Below are 26,991 nucleotides of genomic sequence, written 5' to 3'. Positions count from 1 at the left end.
TAGTTGTTTGAGTTTAACTGTTTAAAAATCATGTATTTAAATTAAATTAATAAATTAAATGAATTAATCCCAATAAATTAAATTAATTTGCAGATTCAAGACTCAAAACCCTACAAACATCAAACACCATGGACCTGGGGATATTTATTGGCATTTTCCTCTTCCTGGTCCCTTTTATGGTTATTATGGTGGTGGAGAGTAGGAAACGGAGGGGGCCTCAAACTGAAGAGGTGGATGAAGAAGCTGGAGGAAGTCAAATGGGTGAAAACCCCAGTGAGGAGGAGGTGGAGGAGGGTGAACATGACCCTCAAAAAACTAAACAAGACCAAACTCCATTGTGGAAATATGTTCACAGGGCTGAAACAGGGAGAGGGGGTGGAACCACTAAATTTCATTGCCCCCATTGCAACACTGATTACACAGGTTCATACACCCGTGCTAGAAGACACCTCTGCGGGAAAAGGCCATGGGATGGAGAGAAACAAATAGGAACCAAAACTTGTGCAGCGGTGTCAACAGCAGATAGAGCCAAATACATAAAGGAAGAGGAGGACGCCCAATACAGAACAAAAAGATCAAGGGGTTTCTTTGAACCAAGCTCACAATCACAAAGAACTCCTTCAGCATCCTCCCAAGGCAGTGGATATGGACATGGAGGCACAGGGTCATCATCTTTAAGGCGTAGAACCATATCAGATTTCCTTGATGAGGGGTGTAGGAATGATGTGGATTCAAAAGTTTACAGGTTCCTCTATGCATGTGGGATACCATTCAATGTTCTACGCTCACCTTATTGGCACGAAATGGTTTCTGCCATAAATGATGCCCCTAAACGATACAAGAGCCCTGGGTATGACAAGGCAAGAACTGTTGGCCTTGATCATGAAAAAGCAAAAATATCACATTCTTTGAATAAAATGACAAGTTCTTGGACTGACAAAGGGGTGTCCATTGTATCTGATGGATGGACAAATGTAAAAGGCAAGCCATTGATAAGTGTTCTTGCTGTTTCTGTTAGTGGTCCCATCTTTCTAGCTGCACATGATTACTCAGACAAGTTCAAGACCGCTATCAACATTGCAGAAGCATTACTTGAAACAACTGAGCGTATTGGCCCATACAATGTCATCCAAGTCATCACTGATAATGCTCCTGATTGTAAGGCAGCAGGAGCAATTATTGAGGATAAATACCCGAACATATTTTGGTCTGGATGTTTGGTTCACACATTGAACCTTATGTTGCATGATATTGTCAAAAACAAAAATGAACAATACCAATGGATTGGTGATTTGTACAAGAAAGGAAAACAAATGATAAAATTTATTACAAATCATAGCAATACCCATGGCCTTTTCCGCAGTCACTCGAGATTGGAGTTGCTGAAGATTGCGAGGACTAGATTTGGTAGCTATTACCTCACCTTCAGGCGCCTTTTGAAGGTAAGAGAGGCATTAGCTAGCATGGTATCAAGTCCACATTGGCAGGTGTTAAAGGAAAGGGCTACAAATGTAGCTGACATGGCAGGTTTTGAAACGGTGGAGGAGGCCGCTCTTGATGGGCAATTTTGGACAACTGTGAGGCAGGTATTGGATTTCACCAAGCCAATTTATCACATGATTCGGTTTGCAGATACAGACAAACCAGTGATTGGCGAGGTGTATGAGCAAATGGATACCATGTTGGGGGAAATAAAAGACATTGTTCATAATAAAGATCCCAACTTGTACAAACTGATTCATGATTGTGTGTGTGAACGGTGGAATAGGCTTAACCTTCCACTACATTGCTTGGCGTATATCCTTACGCCAAAATACTACTCTACATCTTGGTTGGGCCAACCTGCAGCAGGGGGTGGGGTTAGGACCAAACCCCATTTAGATCAAGAGGTAACTAAAGGATATCTGGAAGCATTAGAAAAGTTGGTGCCTGACAGGGAGGAATGTGCAGTTGTGCGCCTTGAAATAGGCAGATACTTCAGTGGCACTGGTTTGTATGGTAACTTCCATGCAATGGACGACAAAGATAAATTTGATTCTCTCACATGGTGGGAAACATATGGCGGCCACGGACTTTTGCCAAAATTGGCAAAAAAAGTTCTTTCACAGGTTGTAAATTCTTCTTCTGCAGAGAGGTGTTGGAGCACCTACAGTTATATACATAATGTGAAAAGAAACAGACTCAACGAAAACCGAGCAGAAAGCTTGGTTTATGTGCACTACAACTTGAGGTTGTTGAGCCATTACTGTGATCGGGCTAACGAAGATCCCACATATAAAATTTGGGACAATCACCCTGAGGACGACAATTTGGAGGATGGCATTGTATATATTGAAGAACTAGAAGAGGAGCTTGTAAGGGATGAAAATGAAGCAGCTGCAACAGCCATGCCACCTCCACCTCCACCATCCAGTAGCAGTGCTCGAGGCCCGAGTCTTGTTCCATCGCTGTCGCCACCTCCATCGACACCCTCACGTGGAGGTTCTAGTTCTGGTCGTCGGTCTGTCCGGGAGACTCCTAGAAGACCACCACGACCTGCTTATACTCCTGGAGACTCTCGTGGCAAGGGCCACTTGTAGATTTACAGTTTACTTGTCTTTTTTAGTTTCTATTAGACTTTAGTTTTCATAACTGTTGAGTTTTGAGTCCTTGACTCTTGACTCTTTCATATCATTATGATATTTTTTGTAAACATTATATCACTGTGACAATGAAAATTTGAAGTTTGAAGTTGGGCCTTGGCAATTATAACTCATTGGTAATGATTGTGAATTATCAATATGATGCTTTGTGAAAGACTAAAGTTGTTTCATTTCATCTCATTATTCATGTTTCATTTTATAAATTTTTAACATTTCATATCATGTTAACAGTTAGAAGTTAGGACTTAGAAATATCTTCGATATTACTTCTTGTAATGGTTAAACTTGGCTTACAAGTACAACTTTGGTGATCAATGATGATAAATGTTATTGAATTTTCAATTCTGAAAGCTTGAAGTTGAAACTTTAATATTGAATTTGATGAATCATGATTTATAAGACTCAATATGTTGCAGTTGTAATATGTATTTTACTAACTTGTGGACATGGTTGATGACGATTATAATTTCTAGATGATTGATGTGATATGGTTCAATGATCAATTTATGTTTTTTTATGTTTTTTATGTCTATTTCATCATTCTACATGTTTTTGTTGACATATATGTATCAAAAATTAAAAAATATAAAAATATATATATATTTTTAAAAAATCGCTCCCGGATTCGCTCCCAAACCGGGAGCTTCTGAAAATGGTCGCTCCCGCTCCCGTTTTCGCTCCCGCTCCCGCTCCCAAGTAACATTGACATAACCTAACATTACAAATACAATGATAATGAAGACATGTCCACTAAGGACAAAAGATGGACCCATGATTGGATGACTATCTATATGACCATAGCCATCGTACACTATAATCTTGTATTAATCCTAAAATTGCAGCTCGAATGGATAGGAAGTAGATTCAGGGTCTTTTATCTCGTTCACACAATCATCCAATGTACGAGTCTAACCATGTGAATCAATGAGCTGGAGCCGAACATGGTAGACACCATCTGATTACTAACCAATGATATAATTCGTTCACAGAAACGAGGGAAACCACGGATGATGTTAATGGCTCTCAAGGTATTACAGTACAATCTATATGGTGTGAATGAACGAGTTGAACTCAAACACCACACAAAATCTTTCAGTTGAAGGCCAATGACGTAAACCTGTCGCCGAGAGCAAGGAACTTGCCATTGATGTATGGAAGCACCAAGGTGCCAAAGGGAGTTTCTAATCAACTTCGTGCATAATGAGTTGATGCCGATAGAAAGCGACTAGTCGCAAGAGGGCCTTGATTTATCCCCCATCAATGACATGAAACAGGTAGCATGTTTTGAGAGAGAATGATGTTGATACGGAATTTAATCAGGAATGACAGACATGGAATGAAGGCTTAAGAGTATTGTAGCAGATATTGACTGAAGGACTTCTCTTGGACATATCAACAACACTGAATGGAGTTGGTAGCATTGACCCAAAACTGAAAGTGGAGGCCTTGATATGGTATGATCAACCAAAAAGAAAAGCAGATTTCCCAACCCAATAGCCACGGAGATGAAGTGGAAGAATGTCATGTTCAAGAGCAACTCGCTAACATTAACAAGTGGAGAAACCTGTTTTCCCAATTTCCCCAACCATTTCTAGTCAGTGCCTCTTTATTTTTTAACTAGCTTGAGGAAGATAACATATGGTTGATCTATAAGTTCATCCTTTAGATGAATCCGTCTTGAGTATTTTTAACAAACCCTGAGAAGCAGCAGTTCAATCCCATCATGTTGGATGAGTCCATCGTTGTGTTATGTTTTACGAGTCCAGCGAGGGTGAAACTTGACGTATTTTTCATGTTTACAGAGTTTGAAAAAGAGACAAAAAAGAAAACTCCAAAGGTTCATTTCGTAGATAGTCCCTTGAGTCCAAAAAGGCACAAAACGATATCCGAGAGAACCTCTTAGCCACGGTCAACTAAGGTATTCCTTTTTCATAAATAGTCGATCTCAGTCCAGAAAAGGGTTAAACTTATACTGAGTAGACGTCTTTTAAGTTGATTTAACAAGTTTGAAAAGACAAGTGCTCAACAATATTTTCATATTTAGGGAGTCTAAAAAAAGTTGAAAGAGGACTCCTCCTGGAGAAACGAGTGGTATAAAGGTAGCAACTAGTTTCGGTCATGATGGAACTGCTCAAATACACAAAGGTCAAAAGGTAGACTAATAAGACCACTCATCGCAATGGTTCCTCGGGAAAGGGTAAAAAAACCAAGTGAAAGTGTATGATCAACCAAGCAAATGATGACGATGGAATGAGAAAATCAAGGTTCATCTTGCAAAAATAGGCTAACAAAAATGGCAATGACGAGAGATAGGATGAAAATGGTTTCATTTTTACACAAGTTTGAAACATGTGGAAACTATGCTTGAGAATACTTGAAGATGGTTTCATTTTTATACAAGCTTGAAACATGAGAAAAACTATGATTGAGATTGGTTTCATTCTTAGACAAGCTTGAAACAGAGAAAAACTATGCTTGAAATAAGTTTGCATGCCCCCAACATAATGACTCAATTCAAGGTACATGCCCCGCAAGCTTTATTTCATTCACTAAGTAGACTATTGGTTACTAATAGGTAGATGGAATGAAGGTTCATTTACAAGATCAAGTGAAAGACTCGACTGAGAATTTACGAGATATAATCAAAGCCCTGAATTCGAGGGATATTTGTTTCATTTTTTAATGAGCTTGACACAGAAAAGAACTATGCTCACAGAACCTTGTTTCATTTTTTAAGGATCTTGACACAAGAAAAGGAACTTTGCACCAACACCTTGTTTCATTTTTTAACGAGCTTGACACAAGAAAAAAGAATTATGCTCCAAGATCACATCATGGCCTCCAAGAGACCATGGCTTCCAAGAGGTTCTCATGAGATGGGAGAACAACACCCTAGAATGGATATATATCAAGGGATCCAATGGAAAGATCAGGCTCCAATGCCCCCAGTAAATGATTCACCACATGACCTATTAGATCCCGGTCGAAAGAAGTTGAGCAGAGAGCGAAAGGCCCATCTTCATCACTAGGTACGTGAATGGGATAGGTTGCCACATAATTAACCTATGGCAGGGAAGGTACCACTTGCACATTCAGAACACTTAGGGAAGTAGGATGATTGGCACTCAAATCAGGACCAACAAATGAAAGTTGATCGATAGTCACAATCCTTCCATCATGTGGGAAGCACATCATTTGAAAGAGTGTGGACACAACAACGTTCATAGTATAAACATACTCTCGCCCCGGAAGAAAATTGAAGTCCAAAGGTCCCATGACAACCATAACATCAATACATACAATTTTTCTTCCCAAGGTAACAGGAAGGATCCCTAAGGGTTGGATAGCTCTTCTGTCAAAAGCTAACAGATTTGAAGCGACAAACACAAGTTGTGGGGAAGCCAAAGCTTGCCAAGCGATGGAGGATAGAATGCTAACATAAGCTCTCTCATCTATAACAGTGTGATGGATGTTCTTATCAAAAGCCTTTACCATGAACTTAAAAGGCATGTAACAAGGGATACAAGGTTCTAAAAGCTAACACATTCAGAAGTTACATACTATTTGCATGCATAACAATGGTTGCTTGGTTGCCCCCCTGCTTATTTGGCTTCTTCTTCTTAGCTTCCTGGTTACTAGAATCAATACTTTCACCAGGCGAGGAAGAAGAAAGAGATGAAGAAACAGCAAGTGAAGAAGGCAAAGGATCAACTTTAGGATCATCTTGAGGTCGATGCAGTTCAGGTGGAGGACTACTTGGTTGAGGAGCAGTTTGGACATTCGGAACCATACGGGTCAAAAACAACCAAACTAGCAAAACAATGGTAAATTTGGGAAGGAACAATGTTGCCATATAAGGAGCACCAATATTTCCAAAAGGAAGAAAAGGACTAGAATTCCCATCAAAGGGGTTTCCGTGGTCAATTAATTGATTTTAGAAATTAAAGACAAACAAAAACAAAAAGGGGTAACTAGGCAAAAGGGTTTACCACGCAACTGTGAACTTCAATATAGCACATGGGAAAACCAAGGATTTACATACGGGCAGGCAATCCCCCTGAATGTTGTGTTCGGTGTATCACAGTATACAAGGCGATTGGTTCGGTTACCTAAGGTAAGGATAGCAACCTATTGTGGACTTCCAAAATATACTTGACGCTACGTGGAAGTGCAGTCTGTGTTAGTGTTGTCTAATGCATAACTATTCGATGAGAGCGTTTCCATATACTTTGGACACGTGGAGCGCCATCCGATATACCCGAAGGTATGTGGAGAACGATTTGATACACTTATGTACGTGGAATGAGATATCACCCTGGAATGCAACACTGGCAAAAATCGACAACTCTTATATTTATAGACGTCGGAACACGTCTCTAGCCTAGAACTCTAGATGTTTGCGATAATGTTTCAAATGCTCCTTAATGTTGATTCAATAAATTTTAAAGTTTATTTTGAATTAGGTTTTAGTTTTCAAGGCTCACTATGAATTTCACCTGAATATCCTAAAAAATGCAAACTAGAATGATGAAATGAAGCTTTCCTTTCAATGAAAACTTTCTATAGGAGGGAAGAGAACAAAGAGTATGTAGCATACAAAATGCAACAAACAATATGTTAAATGCAATTCCCTTAGATGCAACTATTCCAATTCACCCACAAAACCTTATATGCAATGTAAAAAGATTTTTCTTTTCAATTCCACTTAATTTTCAAATGAGATGAAAACTAAGATACATGTCTAATCATTGATAAAATAAACTATTCAGAATGATGACTAAAACAACAATTCTTTCAACCACTCAATGATCGAACAATTCAGTTTTCTAATGACCTAATGACAAGAGCAAAGCAAAATCAAAAAAAATTCTCATCAAAGTCACTCAAAACCAAAGGCAAACAAGGTGAAGGCTTCTGAGAGACCAAAAGACACTTAGGGACACAAGGAAGAGCAGCTGGAAAAAAGTTGAACAAAGAGCAAATCACACAGGAATTTTTTTGCATCAAACAGGGCTTAGCGGAGGTGCTGAAAGGGCACCAGTGCTCTGCAATGCAGATGTAGGGAAGGCTGGGTTGCGTTGCAACGCTCTGTCTCCAAATGAGAGGGAGCGCTGATCAGGGTAGGCCAAGTTCCGACACAAAAAATGCAACTGAAGCTCAATGAAAGGTCCCCCTAGGTTAGTTTAGAGATGAGTGAGAGTTGAGACAATGAAGGTCTAAACAAGAGGCAAAACAAGTACTAAGGACAAGGAAACCATCAAGGGAATGAATCTCTCCCCAGTGGAGTCGACAATTTGTTATGATGAATCCACGACTGCAGACAAAAGTATCTTCCCTAGACCTAGTGGCCTGGTCTAGAACAACAGAAAGCAAAGAATATAAAGTTTCCATTAAAGTAATTGAACAATGGAAAGAGGCTTACTTGGGATCCATCGCAAGCTTCACTCTCTATGAAAATTTCTAAAATGGAAATATTATTGTAGTGATTAATGTGATTTCTTCTACTTATTACCTCTGAAATAAGTTATCTATTGTATTCTTACGACAGACATCGAAACATATTCTACTACGGCCTTCACAATTAAAACACTGCAGAAAGTAAATGTAAGTAAAATGTTGGCACATATACAAACACAATGACACAGTTATTTTTGACAATTTTCCCCGGAAAAACCTAATGCGAGAAAACCGCTGGAGCAGATGAGGGTTTTATTATTCTTTAGCAAAAATCAACATGTACAAATTACATCCAACAGTATAGAACAAGCCTTTCTGAGAAATATTTAGGGACGTTCTTGAACAAGTATCTGATCCAAGAGAGAGGTTCCCCCACCCTCTACGTCTCTCTGGCTTGCCCAGCGTAACTTTCTCTGGCCTCTGCAATGCCTGCGTCACTCAAGCTAGCGCTGCCTCTCCCAGCGTCATCCTGCCCAACGATGTCCCTTCTACTACTCTGCGTCTTTATCCTTGTCTCCCTGACTAATTTTGAACCCTCTCTGTCTCTCCTGCACCTACAACTCTCCCTCTGAATCAATTTTCTCTTGCCGAACTTCGACCAGTGAGAAAATCGATTTTACTTGGCCAACTAAGTATCTTCCTAGTGAGTTTTCCAAATGACCCTTAAGCCCCTTCTTATATCTTCCTGTTGGGCAACCAATGGCCTAGATTAAATCATAATCAAAGGCTTAGGTCATTTTGGCTTGATTCGTGGCTTTTTCTAGAAATTTCACCCCTAATTAGATTAATACCCATTAATAATTTAATTTTCCCAAGAGAGAGGTTCCTCCACCCTCTACGTCTCTCTGTCTTGCCCAGCGTAACTTTCTCTGGCCTCTGCAATCCCTACGTCACTCAAGCTAGCGCTGCCTCTCCTAGCGTCATCCTACCCAGCGCTGTCCCTTCTACTACTCTGCGTCTTTGTCCCTATCTCCCTAACTAATTTTGAACCCTCTCTGTCTGTCTTGCACCTACAACTCTCCCTCTGAATCGATTTTTTCTTGCCGAACTTCGACCATTGAGAAAATCGATTTTACTTGGCCAACTGAGTATCTTCCTGGTGAGTTTTCCAAATGACCCTTAAGCCCCTTCTTATATCTTCCTGTTGGGCAACCAATGGCCTATATTAAATCATAATCAAAGGCTCAGGTCATTTTGGCTTGATTCGTGGCTTTTTCTAGAAATTTCACCCCTAATTAGATTAATAGCCATTAATAATTTAATTTTCCTAAGTTTAGAGTTAGGAACCCCATTAAAAATATTAATTATTTTAATAAAATCACTTTTGCGTGGAATTTCCCAAAACACTTTCTGGGTTCTTTGGAATACATGTTCTCAAGCTTCCTTGCAAAATTTGAGGCCTAGATCACATCCGATGCTACCCCAAATCAACACTCTCTCTTAGCGAGGAATGTGCTCTAGCAATATATTGCTCCTACATACTGCTCTGACTCTGAAGCATCGTCCTCTGTGCTGCTAATATCTGACATGTTGTCCACCAACTACTACACTATTGCTACAACTATATTGCTGCCTTTGACACTACCACTACCAATGCTACATCAGTACTGCAGCTCCCTCTGAATTGCTGCATATGTGTTGTTGTTGGCACTGCCATTGCCAACCATCCCTGCACTGCAACCTGATGTTGCTACTGAAACGAATTTTCAACCATACCCAACTATTCTTTGAACTGAGTAAACTTAGCTCTTCCGAGAGCCTTTGTGAGTATATCGGCCACCTATTCCCCTGTGGAAACATACTGTAGTTGTAGTGCCCCACGCTGAACAGTCTCTGATAAAGTGATGTTTCGATCGATCATGAAATACTGGATTCTCAGAGAGTTTGATGCATCTCTAATTATCGCAGTAAACCTTGGTCCATCCTTTTTCTGAATAGGCTCACAAGAAATTTTTTGAGCCATATGGCTTTGCACGTCATTGTGTTGGCTGCCATATATTCAACTTCTGCTAAACTCAGTGCTATCGATTTCTGCTTCCTGCTGCACCAAGATATTATCCCTGATCCAACACTAAAGAAATACCCTGAGGTACTTTTTCGATCTACTGAATTACCTACCCAACCTACATCGGTGAACCCATCCAAGCTGATATCCTCCTCTCTAGAGTACTTCAACCCATATCCGACTGTTCCACGTACATACCTAAATGTGTATTGTTGCTGCCAAATGCACCCTTTTTGGTTCCACCATGAATTGACTAAGAGTGTTGATAGGAAAACAAATGTCTGGCCTAGTGTTGACCAGATACATAAGCGACCCAATGAGTTGTCTGTACAAGGTGGGATCTACTTCTTTATCCTCTGATGCATCTATTTTCTTCCAGTTGGTGATCATGGGACTAGCCATGGGTTGGCAATCCTGCATTCTGAATATCTTCAGAATATCTGTAGCATACCTTCCTTGTCCAAGGAAGACATCCCCATTCTTCTGTCAAACTTCCAACCCTAGAAAATAATGCATCAATCCATAGTCCTTCATGTCGAATTCGACTTCAAGATTCTTCTTGCAGTTTTGGATGAGCCTAGATGATCCAGTTAGGAATAAGTCATCTACATATAGTACCAGAATAAGTGGCTCATTCTCTACCAGTAAATAGTAGAGTGGGATCAGCATCACTCTTGACAAATCCCAACTGCAGCAAGTAACTATCAATTCAACCATACCATGCTCTGGGTGCCTGCTTGAGCCCGTACAGGGCTTTGTTTAACCTGCAAACATGAGACATCTTCTCATGAGTTTCGAGGCCTTCGAATTGTTCTATATACACCTCTTCTTCTATCACTCTGTTCAAGAATGTTGTCTTGACATTCATCTGGTGAATCTCCCATCCCATTTGAGCTGCTAGGGATATAACAGATCTGAAAGAGGTGTAATGAGCAGCTGGGGCAAAGGTCTCTTCATAATCTATCCCTTCTTTCTGAGCATACCCCTTGCTACGAACCTTGCCTTGTACTTCTCTATGTTGCCATTTGGAACATACTTGATCTTGTAGATCCATCGTGATCCTACAACTAATCTATTTTTTGGTCTAGGTACTACTTCCTAGACATCATTCGTCATGATGGAGTTGTACTCTTCCACCATGGCATCCACCCATACTTGGTGTCAAACAACTTCTTGAAAGCTAGAGGGTTCTCCAACCTAAGCTACCAATGCTTGGTATCTATCTAGTTGTCTATGTTGCCTCTTCTTGGCTCTAGGAGCTCCAACAATCTCATCTACGCCCTTCATTGTCTGCCGCACCTCTTAGCTCGTTCTACCACTGGTGGTGGGAAGATCAACTAACTCTTCCTCCTAATCCTGTTGTTCCGTCCATTGAGAAGCATCTGTATTTCCTCCCTCTGAGGAAATACTGGTACTGGTCATTGTACTCGACCCAGGTGTATGCTCTCTTGTATGTCCTTCATGCTACCCCTGCTACTCTTGGACTAACGAAACATCTCCTTACTGATCTTCTGCAGCCATTTCACGAGATTTCCTGAAAGCTCTATCTTCCATGAACTTTGCATCTCGTCTTACTACAATCTTCCTGCTGCCTGGAATGTAGATTCTATATGCCTTTGAGGTCTCGCTGTATCCTACGAGATACCCCTTCTCTACAGTCTGATCCAGTTTGTTGCGCTTCTCGTCTGGAATGTGGCAATAAGCCACGCTTTCGAATATCCTGAGATGACTGACTTCCGACTTCTTCCCTGTGAATACTCCTTCGGGCGTTCTCTTCCCTAATGCTCTATGAGGAGTTCTATTCTGGATATATATTGTCGTGTTGCAAGCTTCTTCCCATAGATACTTAGGTAGATCCTGATCATACAATATGGCTTTGGCTGCCCCAACAATAGTTCGGTTCTTCCATTCTTCCAATCCATTCTGCTCCAAATTAGATTGAGTTGTCCACTCTCTTTTGATGCCCTCCTTTGCGTAGAAATCTATGAAATCTTTGTCTATATATTCTACACCATTATCTGAATGCAATACGTTTATCTTTTTCCCTGTCATATTTTCAACAAGATATCTAAACTCTCGAAAACGAACAAAGACCTCATCCTTGGTCTTTAAGAAATAGATCTAGGTTTTTCTAGAGTGATCATCGATAAAAGTGACGAAGTATTCGCCACCACTAAAAGCCCTTGTGGACATAGGATCGCAAATATCTGAGTGTATTAATCCTAATACATCCTTTGCTCTATTGTTACTTCTGGAAAAAGCTACTTTAGCATACTTTCCTAACATACATCCTCTGCACAAGTCATCTCGTTCACTACTTAGGACTGGTACCCCTATAACAGTCTCTTTGAGCATCCTCAGTGCTCCATGGTGTAAGTGCCCCATTCGCCTGTGCCATAATTCATTTCGCTTCTTCTCACCATTATAGTTGTTGCCTATCAGTGCCATTGGCGATTCAAGCTGCAACCTATACAATCTGTTGCTTCAAATCCCAATTTGCCTTTTCTTCTTCCAGCTTATATGCTTAACGTATACTTTTTTCCCAATGAAGCATACATCATATCCCTTGTCCTGTAACTGGGACAGTGAAATTAAATTCATTCCTAATCCTCGCACATGCAGAACATTGGTGGCTCAGATGTTGGTCCCTGCTTTCATCTAAAAAGCTATGGTGCCTCTCCCTACTGGAGTACATTTCGTTTTGTTTCCCATAGTTATTTGGAAGACCATATATTCTTCTTGATAGCTCAAGCAATGTTCTCGTACTCTCCAATTATTTGACCCGAGAGAGAGGTTGCTCCACCCTTTGCGTCTCTTTGGCTTGCCTAGCGTCACTTTCTCTGGCCTCTGGACTGGCCTGCACAATGCTTGCATCACTCAAGCTAGCGCTGCATCTCCCAGCATCAACCTGCCCAGCATTGTCCCTTCTACTGCTCTGCGTCTTTGTCCCTATATCCCTGACTGATGTTGAACCCTCTTTATCTCTCCTCCACCTGCAACTCTCCCTCTGAATCGATTTTCTCTTGATGAACTTCGGCTAGTGAGAAAACTGATTTTACTTGGGCAACTGAGCTGAGTATCTGCTTGGTGTGTTTTCCAAATGAATGTCAAGCCCCTTCTTATATCTTCCTCTTGAGCAACCAACGGCCTAGATTAAATCATAATCAAAGGATCATATTGTTTTGGCTTGATCCGTGGCTTTTTCTAGAAGTTTCACCCCTAATTAGATTAATATCCATTAATATTTTAATTTTACTAAGTTTAGACTTTGGAACCCCATTAAAAATATTAATTATTTTAATAAAATCACTTCTGGGTGGAATTTCCCAAAACGCTTTCTGGGTTCTTTGGAATACATGTGCTCAAGCCTCCCTGCAAAATTTGAGGCCTAGAGCACATCCGATGCTACCCCAAATCAACACTCTCCTCTCGGCTTGTACGCTCCAATCCTAGCTTCGTCACTATAATTAGAACCTACACACAATCAACAAAAGCCAAAGATCTATGACATCTATGTAGAATAATCCAATTACTCTATTCATTATCAACAAGGCATTGAAATATGAATGTAAACATAACATAACACATATAGGAAAACAATGTATTCTTTGTATTAATAAAAATTGAGATAGTTACAATCAATAATAGAGTTGATTTTGTAGAGAGCTCCCCAAGTTGACTTGTCCTTCCTTGCCACAAAGCACACCTCTATGTCACCCTAATGCATGAAAATGATGACTCTCTTGGATTAAAGCAACAGCATGAGGGCATAATCAATCTCCAAAAGCCAACCCCTAGCTTGTGGATGGAAGTAAATATATAGGAGAGGATGGTAGTTTAGGAATTCTTATCCATTTACCAATCTAGGATTGATATCCACTTGAGATGGGAAGATGAGCTTAAGGGATAAGAGGTGAAATCTCCAAGGTAGAATCAAATAGGATTCAAAGTTCTTATCTAAGGTAAATGTTTAAAACAACCTCTGAAAGTTAAGCATAGCACCATTTTGTAAATTGAGCATTGGAGATATTTTTGGCATATGGGACTTGTTGACCACTGGAGTGGCACCTAATGATTAAATGAGAGACTCCATGCCCAAGGATGATCTAGAGGACAGTTGTACCGTCATATATGATCAGTCAACAGAGTTTTTTAACTGACTTCTATCTTCTCATCATCTTTCTTGTACCCAGATTCCACACCCTTCGAGGAATTGTAATAAGTGATACTAGTAATGATGAGTTTTTGAGTTTGTAACAGACCTAGGATGTTGGGACTCAATCAGCAAATGAGTACACCTTGGAGTGTTTTTTTTATCTGGTTAATTATCCCTTCTTTTTGAGAGACAGATAATTTTCTAGGTTTTTTCACTCACCTTTTACCCCAAAGCAGGGGTGACGGTCTGAAGGTTGAGCCCCTAACACATCTTAGTGCCTAGAGTCGATGTATATTACCATACTAAATCACACAAAACATTTCGTGGAATTTAGCTAGGTCTAAGTAGGATTTTTTAATTATTAAATATTTCCCACAAAACAACATGTTTTAATTATTTTCTATGTAATGATGTAAATAAGTTTCCATAGGAAATGTTTGGGGCGTGTGACTATTCAAAATTCATCCTCACAGGTCCAGCATTATCCTAGGACTGACTTTGAGGGTCAAAAAGAGACTTATAATCCCTCAAAAGTTGATTTTGCTAATGTTAATGGAAAAATGAGGAAAAATTTTAAAAAGAATGAATAATTGGGAAAATTTAGAAATTTTTCCAAAAGTAAAAATAAGTCAAATTTTGACATGGCAAATTCAAGTGAAGGTCAAAAGTGATGTGGCAAGCATGTGGGGCCTACCAGACAAGGTACAACTCAAGGTCAAAGGTTCCAAGTACTAAGTCAACAAGGCAACACGTTGAAATTTTGAGACACCACGAATTATTGAAAAGTGATCATTTATTTAATATGTTTTGAAGGAATAAAGGGAAAGCTCATTAAAGGTTTAAAGGGGGACAATAATGCTAAATGGGACAAATCTTGTCCCCCCACTTTGTCCCCACAAAGAAACAATGCGTTCAGAAAGTTATATTAATACAAGCTGCCAGGTGCACGCAGATTTAAGATCAGTGAGCTCATAGCAGTAAAAGGGGGGCAATACAGCCACGTAGGACAAGCCTTGTCTCCCACTAAACATTGCTAGCCAATCAGAAGTTATATACTAGCTAACAAGAAGATACGCAAAACATGGTTGGCAGCCTAGACACAGCCCTGTTCAACAAGGTAACACGCAGATTTATGGAACAGCGTGACACTTGATTGGCATGGTGTCAAATCACAGGTTCTGATCGGAGAGTTGTGTGGGAGTTTGTCTCCCTTTACCTACTTCAAATTACACATGTTACGCCGCCCATTTGCTTCATGATCCACGCACAGCAGATCAACCTCTACGCTGGCAGCTATACACAGATTTGATTGGTAGCGTTGGTATTTGGTTACAGAGGTGGCAAATCATAGGCTTTAGTTGGAGATTTGTGTGGGAGTTTGTCTCCTGTTTACTTAGTGCAGAAGATTCAAAGGGTCAGAGACTAGTAGCAATCAGATTCCGACATTCAAATGGTATTATGTTGAACACAGTAAGTTTAGAAATTTCAGATGCTTTTCCGTTGTTGAGCAACAACAATTGGAAAATAACGGAGTGCAGAGCTAGCAGTGGCAGTGTTAGCAGCAAATGCAAAGGGACCTGTTGTGCAGATGCAGCAGTGGAAGTGTCATTGGCAAAAGTACAGTGTCAGCAGTAGCACAGTGTTGGTGGCAGCAACAGTGCAGAAAGTAGATTCGTCAGGGATAGAGCAACATGCAGTTGGACATTGTTGCTAGAGCACATTCCTTGCTAAGAGGGGGTGTTAGTTTTTAGTAGCATCAGATGTGCTCTAGCCATGAAAATTGGTGGAGAGGCTAAGGAATATGAGTTCTAAAGAACCTAGAAATCATTTGGTGAAATTCCACCCGAATTGTATTTTATTAAAATAATTAATATTTTTAATGGGATTCCTAAATCTAAACTTAGGAAAATTATAGTATTAATGGGTATTAATCAAAATATGGGTGAAAATGTTCTAGAAAGCGGATCAAGTCAAGTTTTCATCTTAGTCGTTGATTAGAGACTTAATCTCAGCCGTTGAAGTCTCAACGAGAAAAGGATGAGAAGGAAGCTTGGGGTTTATTTAGAGACACACGGAGAGAAAAAATTGATCTGGAGTTCGATTTCTGGGGCTAAGAAGCTGAGAATTCGAACTGAGTGATCATTCTGCAGCAGAGGGGCAAGGATAGTTCGGGAATATTGGACAAAGAGCCACTAGTGGAGGCAACGCAACAGCTAGAAGGACTGACGTTGGGCCAATCTGGGCCCATGCAACACTGATCCAAAGCCAAAAGTGTTGATTTGTGGTAGCATCAGATGTGCTCTAGCTATGAAAAATGGTGGAAAGGCTAAAGCACATGAGATCTCAAAGACCCGGAAATGGTTTGGGGAAATTCCACCCGATTAGAGAGATATTAAAATAAATAATATTGTTAATGGGGTTCCTAAGTCTAAACTCAGGAAAATTAAAATATTAATGGGTATTAATATAAAATTGGGTGAGAATGTTCTAAATGACATGGATTAAGCCAAATCTAATCTTAGCTGTTGATTAGAGACTTAATCTCGGCAGTTGAAAACCCAACAAGAAAAGTATAAGAGGAGGCTTAAGGGCCAGTTGGAGATACACCATGATTGATCAGTCAATTCAATTTTCTGGAGCAAGGTTTGTTGAAAAAATTCGAACAAGTGATCTGTTGCAGTGAGGGGCAGTGAGTACATAGCATAGAGGCAGAGATATTGCCTGAGGGTTAGCACAGTGACCAGAGAGGCTGACGCAGAGGGAACCAGAGCTACGCAATGGCAGCAAGAGCCACGAAAAGGCAGCTAGAGACTGTGCAAAGGCTGAGGGGCATGCATGGGTGATGTAGAAGGCCAGAGCTGATGCAGAGAAGCAGAAGGTTGACACAGAGGGTTCTAAAGCTACGTTGAGGCTAGCAGGGCTGACGCGGATCCTTAGAGAAGCACAGGAAGGATTTTCGTGGGGCAGACTTGCTAAATATTTGTCTTCGAGAAGAGGTATTACTGTCATGTAAAAATCTCTGTTGAGTGAGCTAGTTTGGCACCCTAGTTGTACTCAAGAATCTGCATAATAATAAAACCCTCAAAATTGTTGCACCGGTTTTCCTACATTGGGTTTTTTTGGGGACGATTGTCCAAAAATAACGGTGTCCCTTGTGTGTTCGTCTCAGTATTTCAGTTTTTGATTTGTATATGAGTTAAGGCTGCATTTGTGTTTATTTCAGAATTGTTGCACCCTGAAAAACCCTCAGAATTGTTGCACCAGTTTTCCTACATTGGGTTTTTTTGGGGACGATTGTCCAAAAATAATGGTGTCCCTTGTGTGTTTGTCTCAGTATTTCAGTTGTTGATTTGTATATGAGTTAAGGCTGCATTTGTGTTTGTTTTAGTATTTATATTTATAAATAACTTGTTAATGGAATAAACAAGTAGGAGAAATTAAACCAGATAATGCAGTAGGGATTTCTAGTGTGTCAAACTTAGAAATTTCAACAAGAAGGGTTAGCGCAGAGCAAAATCTGCCCTCCATGCAGAAAGCCGAAATTGTCCGAGAACTGTCAGAATAGTCGGGAGAGGTTGACGCAAAAGTTTCAGGAGGCAGAAGACAACGCAGAAGCTGACGCAAAGCCTGTAAGGCCTCCGCAGGGCTAGTGCAGAGATAGCAGGGGTTAGCCAGTTTTGTTATCGGATCAACCGGAAACTACTAGGTGAAGCGAGGTAATCTCACTGAGATAACCGCCATTATGTTTTTTCTCTGTCACTGGATTGCCAGGAGGGCAACCAGTGTTGTATTCAAAACTACTGCTTAATAATAGAAAACCCTCAAAGTTGCTACACCAGTTTTCCCACATTGGGTTTTTTCGGGGACTATTTTGTCCAAAAATAACTGTGTCCTATGTATCTTGTTTTTTGCTCAGTTTATTGTTTCATGTAATCAAATTTAAAGTAGTGTAGGCTGCAAAAGTAATTTACTTCAGTATTCCGAAAATAACTTGATAATGTATATTAAAATCAAGTAGGAGAAGTAAATTCAGTTTTGCTGCAATAGGGGTTCCTTAAGTGTAGGAATTTTCACACACAGTGGGTCCCCCCCTGCATATGCTCATCTCGCAAGGTTGTTGGGACCTTAGCAACCGAGCTAAAAAAATCGGTAACACACAAAAGATGCTCTAGTTTTTCTTGCATACATGCATTAGTTCCATAAATATGCATACAAAATGGAAGCAACTCACCTTAATTCTCTATTACTTCCTTAAGTAAAAACAAAAAACCAACTGGCCCTAAGTTGTGTTGTTGTCATGATATGTTTCTCCAAGGCCCTTTGTTAGAGAAAGCATGCCATATCAAACAACCCTTTTCATTTGTTAGTGATGTCATTTCAAAAAATTAATGTGCTAAGAAGCCACATTTATATCCCCAACTTTTCTTAATTTGTACCAAATGGAGTTTTATCGACGCTACAAACCTAAGTTACACTGAAACGGATACAGATATGGGGTTTCAAACGGATACAACAAATTTTCAAAATATCAGGATACGATACGGCAAGGAAACACATGCATATATATATATATGTGTGTGTGTGTGTGTGTGTGTGTGTGTGTGTTGCGAAAATCATTATCAGGATAATATAGGCGAGGGAAAAAATCGGAAAAAATCGGCAAATACAAAAATTCCATTTTTTTTTCAATTTTTTTAATATATAAAGCATCTACAACATAAAATAAATACATTGACACATAAATATGATAAAAGAACTAATATGTAAGATGTGTAATATAATTTCTAGTGCTACATCACACATAACAGTGAATTATGTCCTGAATAGTAAGTCCTGACTCCTGAGTCCCAACTCAGCCTCAAAATATCAACAAAAAATTTAATAATGTATCTCATATCATGAGTCATAATGTCATATACAATGAAATGAACCAAATAACTAAAGTCTAATACTATTGATTTCCTCTGCCCCTCTTGCGAGAAAATGCAATAACTTTCCCTTTCCCTCTAGATGTAGACGCCGGTGGAATTGGTAGTGGACTCTGCTGTGCTCTAGAACCTGAAGAAGTAGGAGCTAGAGGAGGTAGACCACGTCCTCTACTGGTGGGATGGGTAGCCTGGGTAGGTGGTGTCACCTCCTCCTCCTGTTGCTCCTCCTCCTCCCCCCCCCTTACGCCTTCCACTACCTCCTGCTCTAAACAATCATCGACAGACTCCATGAGAGGCCTCTCAGCCTCAACCCTCCATGCAGCAATGGTGTCAATCCCATCCAATAAGATGGCCTATCAGGTATCCTCTCAAGTTTCCTCACCCACAATCGAAGATTGTAGTAGACGTAGACCATGTCATTAAGTCGCTGGGACTCCAACTTGTACAAAGATCATAAAATAATAATTATAAAAAAATATTGTTTAATGAATTCAAAAAATTAATTGGAAATTTGCAATATTTTAAGTTTTAAGTTTAACCTCTTGCGCTTGTTATGTATTTTTTCAAATACACTGCAATTGTGCTCACATCCTGAGGAGCTATATGTTTGACTGAGGATTCAAATGGCAAGCTTTTGCAGATGGGGTACTCTGGCACCATAGATTCTCCACCATGCATCTACAACAAAATTACAAATAAAATAAACATAAGAAAAGAAATTAAATTTGAAAGGTATGAAGTTATGAACTTGAAGAGAATGAAATTTTAAACAAACTAAAAAAATACCTAGCATTTTAGTCATCCTATTAGTCACAACCATCTTAAAGCCAAATGTGCCACATGCCATCCTGTATATCTCCATTTCTTTGGAGATTTCTGCACGTTCTTCTGGAGATCGCACCATCCTCTGAACACAGGTTAAGAATCCATCCATGATCTCTGCATCAAATACGAACCCACATGGGTAAGAAAATGCGGGTAGATCCCTGCAGCATGAATGGGACGATGGAGTGTGTTGTGCCCTCGTTCATCAATCATTTCCCATAAGAGGAATTGTTTCTAAAACCCCTCATCTCCCTTATCATCATAGTAGACCCGAATGGATTCTTTGGCCATATCCATGGCCTCATACAAATAGCCCATTACGGACTTCTCACCATCAACTAATCGAAGAACCTTTACCAAAGGCTCAGTAACGGTGCACACCTCCTGCACTCCATCCCAAAAGTCTTCTTGGTATGAAACTAATTTGCATATGGCCTCTCCCTCTTGTTTGCAGCTAATTGTCAAAGCATGCCAGTCCTCTGAAAGAAACATTCTCTTCACATCCCACGTAGAATTCAAGAGGGATTGAAGAGATATGAAACTGGTGGCAAACTGTGTAATGGCGGGGCACACCAACTCCTTGTTCTTGGTGAATTTTCTCATCAAGCTAATCACAGATGCATGATTATATATAAATTTTGTAATGCTTTTTGATGACTCAACAATATCTTTGACAAAGGGAATTTTTCCTATGTCCTCCAACATCAAATCAATACAATGTGCAGCACAAGGTGTCCAAAATAAAGTAGGATGCCTCTCCATAAGCATCCTGCCAGCAACAACATAATTTGCAACATTGTCTGTTATGACTTGGACAACATGTTCTGCATCCACCTTCAAAATAAACACAGCCAATAAATCACATAAAGTTTTTTCATCTTTGATATGTGAATATGCATCAATAGATTTCATAAACATTGTCCCCTTGGGACAACTAACCAAGAAGTTTATAAGGGTTCTCCCCTTTTGGTCGGCCCAACCATCTGACATCACAGTGCATCCTTTTTGTGCCCATGATGCACTAAACTCCTCCAATATTTTGGTGCAGTCAACCTTTTCATCTTGAAGAATCTGGCCTCTAAAGTCATCATAAGAAGGGATTTTGTACCCTGGGCCAATAGTTGCAATAGCATCAACAGCAGACTGGAAAAATGGATTATTTCTTGCAACACTAAAAAGAATATCACTCCAACGGAGAAATTTTCCCAACAACTTGTCAGCTTGTTCTTTCTCATTTATTTTAAGCATTGAAGTGATAGATGGTTGTGAACCGAGGGTGGTTCTAGGAACAAAAAATGATGAGGCAACTACTGGGTTGGTTGTAGATATTGATGTTAAAGTAGAATCAGACCCACTTCCATGTTCACCTGAGCCTAACACCCTCCCTATTAGTTGCTTCTTCATTTCTTCTTTGGCCACTCTCTCTTGCTCTAATTCTTCCAATGATCTGATGGCTCTTCGAATGATTTCTGCATCTGTATTTATACAAGGCCCTACATCAAATCCAAGGATTTGTGCAAGGTGATACTTCAATCTATAAACCCCCCTGACATATGATGCCCACACAACTTGCAAGTCAAGTTCAATCTATCAAACCCTCCATCAGGGTCACCAAATTCCCACAGAGGGTCCAATTTCCTTGGCATGTTTGTAACTTGGTTGAACTCTTGAGTTTTAATGTAAGATGAAGTTTGAACTTTGAAGTTGAACCTATGGCACAATAAGAATTGCAAGTTACAAAAATTAAAAAAAAAATTACATACATGACACAACACATTGAATTTTTGACAATTTAACAAACAAAAAAACCTCAACTCAATCCAAAATGAACTCTCTCCACTCTATGCAACAAAAATGAAGAAAAACACACCATCAAATCCACTCAAGAATCTTTGATAAGCAATGGGTTATAGAAACCCAAGCAAAAACAAGAAAAAAAACCAAAACAAAATGGCTAAATTTGGTGTCCATACCTAGAAACCACGGTTTGCCAGAGAAATTTGATCCAAAGACGAAGTTCTCTTGCTTGGGATGCTAAAATCTCCAAGCTTCCTCCTCCTCTGCCCTAGTAGACGCCTTCCAAGGTTCCTCTCCTCCTCAGCTCTCAATCCACCAAGGTTTTTCTCCTCCTCAGCTCCCAATCCACCAGGGTTTTTCTCCTCCTCAGCTCCCAATCCACGCCGTTGTTGCTGTCTGTTCAAAATGAAAAAAAAAAAAAATTCATTTTTTGCCTTATAAAACCCGTTGTCCGCCACCCCCACGATAATATCAGATCGAATTGCGATTATTACGAACTTATCGCGATAATTTGAAGTTAGCGCGATAATTTCGCAATTTTTTGAGAAAAAAATTTCGTAGTAATCGGGCGATAATATCGGCATTTTCAAAAACTCGCGATTTTTTATTGTTATCGCGATTTTTGCAACACTGATATATATATATATATATATATATATATATATCCATTTATCTTTTAGAATCTAGAATCTATATCTAAAAATGCATAGTCATCGTCATGAATTCAACATAGACAAATCATCATCATCAATTCACCATAAACATTGTCATCATCATTAGTGATTATTATAACATTCAACATATTATCATCATCATTAATAATGTAATCAGAAATGCTACAGTTTTTGTGCTTTCGGGTCCAACTCCTTCAAAGAATGTGTCATGCATAGCAGATGATACCTATCTTCTTTTCATGACAATTAAAAGGCCATTGGATCATTGGGATATTCCATCAAGACCTATTTGAACATTTCAATCTTCTTAATGCCAGCTTGGTGTCATGACTATATGCAAGCACAAGATTAGCTAGAGAAGATTTGTTATATTGGAGGGATTTATGAAATCAATAGAAAAATCAATGACAATTAACAAAACCTTAACCAAAATGAAAATTAATCGTTCAAATAAATCTCTTTACGAAGACATTCATCAAACCCTTTTATTTGCATTTTTGAACATCTATCTTTTTCTTAGTAAGAATCTTTGATAAATATATGGAGTGTCGTTGTTTCTAAAGATTTAAAAAAGACTTTATGAGACTCTATTTATAGTGAGTTTATTTGCAAATCTAATTTCTTCATTTTTATTATTTATTTATGGTATACAAAATTTCAAACTTTTTAACATTTTAAGGGTGGATTCCGATCACAATTTTCATGGATCCATTTCTGGAAATCCGAAAATGGATACAAAAAGATTAAAATCCCTTGGAAACGTATCCAATTCCAAATCTAAAGTTTCCGATTTTTTAAAATGGCATAAAAACATTTTTACAGCATTTCGGACAAGAATCGTATCCGTTTATGTATCGGAAACAGGGATCCGTGTTTCTAGAAAATTCTTCAGGAGTTTCCGATAAGTTAGCTGAAAACAGAAAATATAAGCTGCTTCTCTAATTATATTCTTTCATTCGTTTGTATCAATTTTAACCATAAAACGATTTCCAGGAAATGATAGCACAATACAAAATTCAAAACATAAAATGATGGATGAACAACTTCTATTAGCATGATTATTGGTTGCAATACTAACCTTTCTCTGTCTTAGGCCGCTTCAACAAAAAGTTTTCAACCTTGAAAAGAGGCCTTGCCAATAATAAGGGCTGACGTTGATAGCGCAGAGTAATCCCATAGCTATAACGTATCAAGGGTCAAGAACAAATGAGATATCCAACCAATTAAACATAATCAACAGAAATGTTAAAGAGGTAACATATATGCAATGTAAAGACATAAAATATCCACATTTAAATATTTGGTTCGTTGTAGTACAAAAAAGAAATTCATATAACGACTAAAGACAAAAAAATTGAATGCATTTCTATTTTGAAGATATCAAACATATGAAAACGCACCGGTTTTTGAAATGTTCAGTATATGTCTTAATTTCCCCACTGGTACACGTTTCTGAGACAAAACGGCTTGCAGCATTTAAATCCTTTAAGACCTTTAGTGTGCAGTAAACCTTTCCATTATGAGGCGTTTCTACAATGTTGTCCTCGAGCATGTCCATGGGGGCCATTCCACATGCTGTCTGTATTAAATCTCCCTGCTCATTCGCAAGAATACGGTGATTACTACGGGAGGGCCCTGCAATCTCTTTATTGCATCCATTAACAAGGTCTATAGAAGTAGCATGCCTGATGCATGTCCAATCTATCAGGGATAAAGCCAGTTTGGGAGAAGTAATATTGTTGACTAATGGCAGAAGCAAATACATGATTTGGTTCTTAGATATTTCAGTTTTAGAATGCAAATCAATTCCTCCACTGAGCTTATCCAGGTTATTATCAATTAGAAGTCTGAGAACCGTTACTTGAAATCGGGTTGCCATTTCAACCTGGAAGAAGAAATAACATCTTATCATTAATACCAAGCTAACTTTCTAGAAAATAGCACCTTTCAATAAATAATGTATATTTCTAGGAGTAATAAACATAGGAACACTTACTTCACTCGAAGTTAGCTCAAGCGTTCCAGCAAATTCACTTTGAATAGATACAGCACCCTTAGTAACCTCCAAGCATATCTTCATGTTTTGCACACTTGGATCAAGTGCGTGCTTAACAAGCAAAATTACATTTCGAAACGGGAAAGTGTATGCAAAATCCCGTTCAAAAAACAAATAGTAGCAATAAAACAAAACTTTAGGCATAGTGAAATCCCAGTCACTGACAAAATCATTTGGTGCATAAAGAGGAAAAGACTTCGTGCGATCCTCATTTTCTGCAAGCAAAACCTTTCATTAGTCCACTGTCAATAGCTCAACAATATTTGAGATGCCAACATCTTCCGACAGTAGTTCAATACTAAACTAGAAAAAGGATGTGGAACGCTGCATTCTATGCCGGTGACTAAATGAATTCTTCACGTTTTCCTTTGATTTACTTTGGTCTTGACTCTTTAGAGGATATTAATAAAAAGTTAAATTCCAAACTTCTATGAAAATGTTTAAGAGCCAGAATGCTTGCTCGAGAGAAACGTGAGCACTTCTCTCCGTTTCTTTTTGGTAGTATTTAGATTTTGAAAGAAATCTACCCACTGTAGATTTCAGAAAATCATTATGCAAGTTATCTATAATTTATTTAACTGATTGAACAAATCTTTAGAAGGTTAACTCAGGGTAAAGCAGAGTACAATTCGGTCACTAAGCTATCTGTCATACCGAATGATTTCCCTCGAAAGATTCAGGTTCTCTAGGGACAGCAATATTAAAGGAAAATAGTTTCAATCATCAGTGAATAGCTTAAGGCACATCCTCTGGAAGTGTTTTTCGAGGAATTCCTCAGACTTTCATGATATATTCGTTTCTCCTATTGGTCTCTATTTGCCAAATCGTTTCTGAGGAGCACTTTCTCTGCCTATACCAAAAATCGAACGTGGAGGAACCCACACCATTCTTGGACCAACAACTATTGACGTGAAACTTGCTTTCCCATTCTCTATGTTAATCGAAATCTCTAAGTTGTTGTTCTAAATTCCCAAGCCTTCTGTACTTTTCTAATTTGAACAAATTCAACTCTAGCTGCACCTGGCAGTATAAAGCAAGTATCTTGAGATTCATTTTCTGGCTTCTCGGGCTTGAGATTTCGTTCTTTCCAACCTCTAAGAAACTCGAGCGTTTTCCAAATGGATATTTCACATCAAATTGATGCAGGTGTATTTTTAACGTTTTCTAATTGGATATCTCACATCAAATTTATGAAGGTATATTTTGAATCCTTCTAAGTACGGGCGTGTGGCATGTAAGTACAATGAAGACAGCATAGATGAAGGAAAGTGCAATAGCGAAAAGAGATTGATACAACAGAAGTTGAAGCACGGCTGCACAAGTGCAATACGAGAAAAGCACAGAGCACAATTCACAATTCAAGCGTGAAAGTGAAAAGCGCATAATTGGGAGAGAAGTGCATCGATGATGTTGTACGGTAGAAGCACGAAAAGAACAGATGCGATATGCAATGACCATTGGCCAAGAAATTATATCTTCTGGTTTTATTTGAACACATGCGATATGCAATGGCCATTGGGCAAGAAATTATATCTTTTGGTTTTATTTGAAGCTTGACAGAGAAAAAGCCAAATACATCAAGCAGATGAAGAAGCAATTTGTGGCATAGGCTATCTTTAGTCTTGGGGACATTGAAATGAATTTTTTCTCCTTTTTTCTTTCGGTTTTTTTTTATGACAATTTAATATGACTTTTCAAAAATAGTAAGTCACATTTCAATTTGGAAGTGACCTTTTAAAAATAGAAAGTGATCTCTAAATGATTAAAGATGATCTCGACGTATGGAATCCACTTTAAAATCAAATCAATCAAGATTATACAAGTCAAAAATTAATATTTTATCCTTATTAGTGTTATTATTATTATGATACTATTATTTATAAAATAATTTAAAGTCATTCACTTTTAATGGATTAATAAAAAACAAATTTTCAATAGTCTATTGAATAAGTCAATTAATTTGAGAATCTCTTACTTGGCAAATCGAACCTCTCTTGGAATAAAATAGTAACTCTATGTGAAAATTTCAATCTATCACAACAACTAGAAATTATTTTCCTAATTGTTAATTTATTTAACAATCTATTTGCAATTTGCTATGACAAATACCAAATAATTCACACTGTGATTTTCACAAATAAACTGCGGAAGAAAATAGCGTTAGAAACTGAGAAAATCTAGCAAACACAAAATAAAAACAACACCGTTATTTTTTGACAAATGTCCCAGGAAAAAACCCAACTTGGGAAACCCGATGCAACAGATGAGGGTTTATTATTATGCAGCAGTGAAATCTGAGTACAATCTATGGATGCCCAACTGGCAATCCAGATTCCAAACAGCAAGAAAATCTTGCCAAAATTATTTAAGGAAATTACTTTTCTTCCACAAGCAACCCTGACACAACTTTCCTTCAGAATCTCATCCTCCTGGAACCCTCACGCTGGCTTC

At 38.8% G+C, this 26,991-nt stretch overlaps 1 protein-coding gene across 4 annotated transcripts in view; it reads right to left on the bottom strand.

Annotated features, from left to right (window-relative positions):
- The window catches only part of DCL2 (dicer-like 2), a 538,569-nt gene that overhangs the window by 162,813 nt on the left and 348,765 nt on the right, over positions 1–26,991 (bottom strand). For all 4 annotated transcript variants that reach the window (XM_089402947.1, XM_089402946.1, XM_089402944.1 and 1 more), the window contains exons 15-17: positions 24,481–24,755; positions 23,885–24,369; positions 23,563–23,663 (exon numbers count right to left, since the gene is read on the bottom strand). In XM_089402947.1, the coding sequence (XP_089259073.1) occupies positions 23,563–23,663; positions 23,885–24,369; positions 24,481–24,755 (861 nt within the window). The remainder of the gene's footprint in view (positions 1–23,562; positions 23,664–23,884; positions 24,370–24,480; positions 24,756–26,991) is intronic.

Source organism: Pinus tabuliformis, chromosome 2_1 (assembly GCF_031772625.1).
Source record: "Pinus tabuliformis cultivar Carrire ecotype Pingquan chromosome 2_1, CPIR1, whole genome shotgun sequence".
Classification (NCBI taxonomy): Eukaryota; Viridiplantae; Streptophyta; class Pinopsida; order Pinales; family Pinaceae; genus Pinus; species Pinus tabuliformis.
Note: the sequence above shows the minus strand (reverse complement) of the source record. Positions and strands in the feature narration are given on the sequence as shown.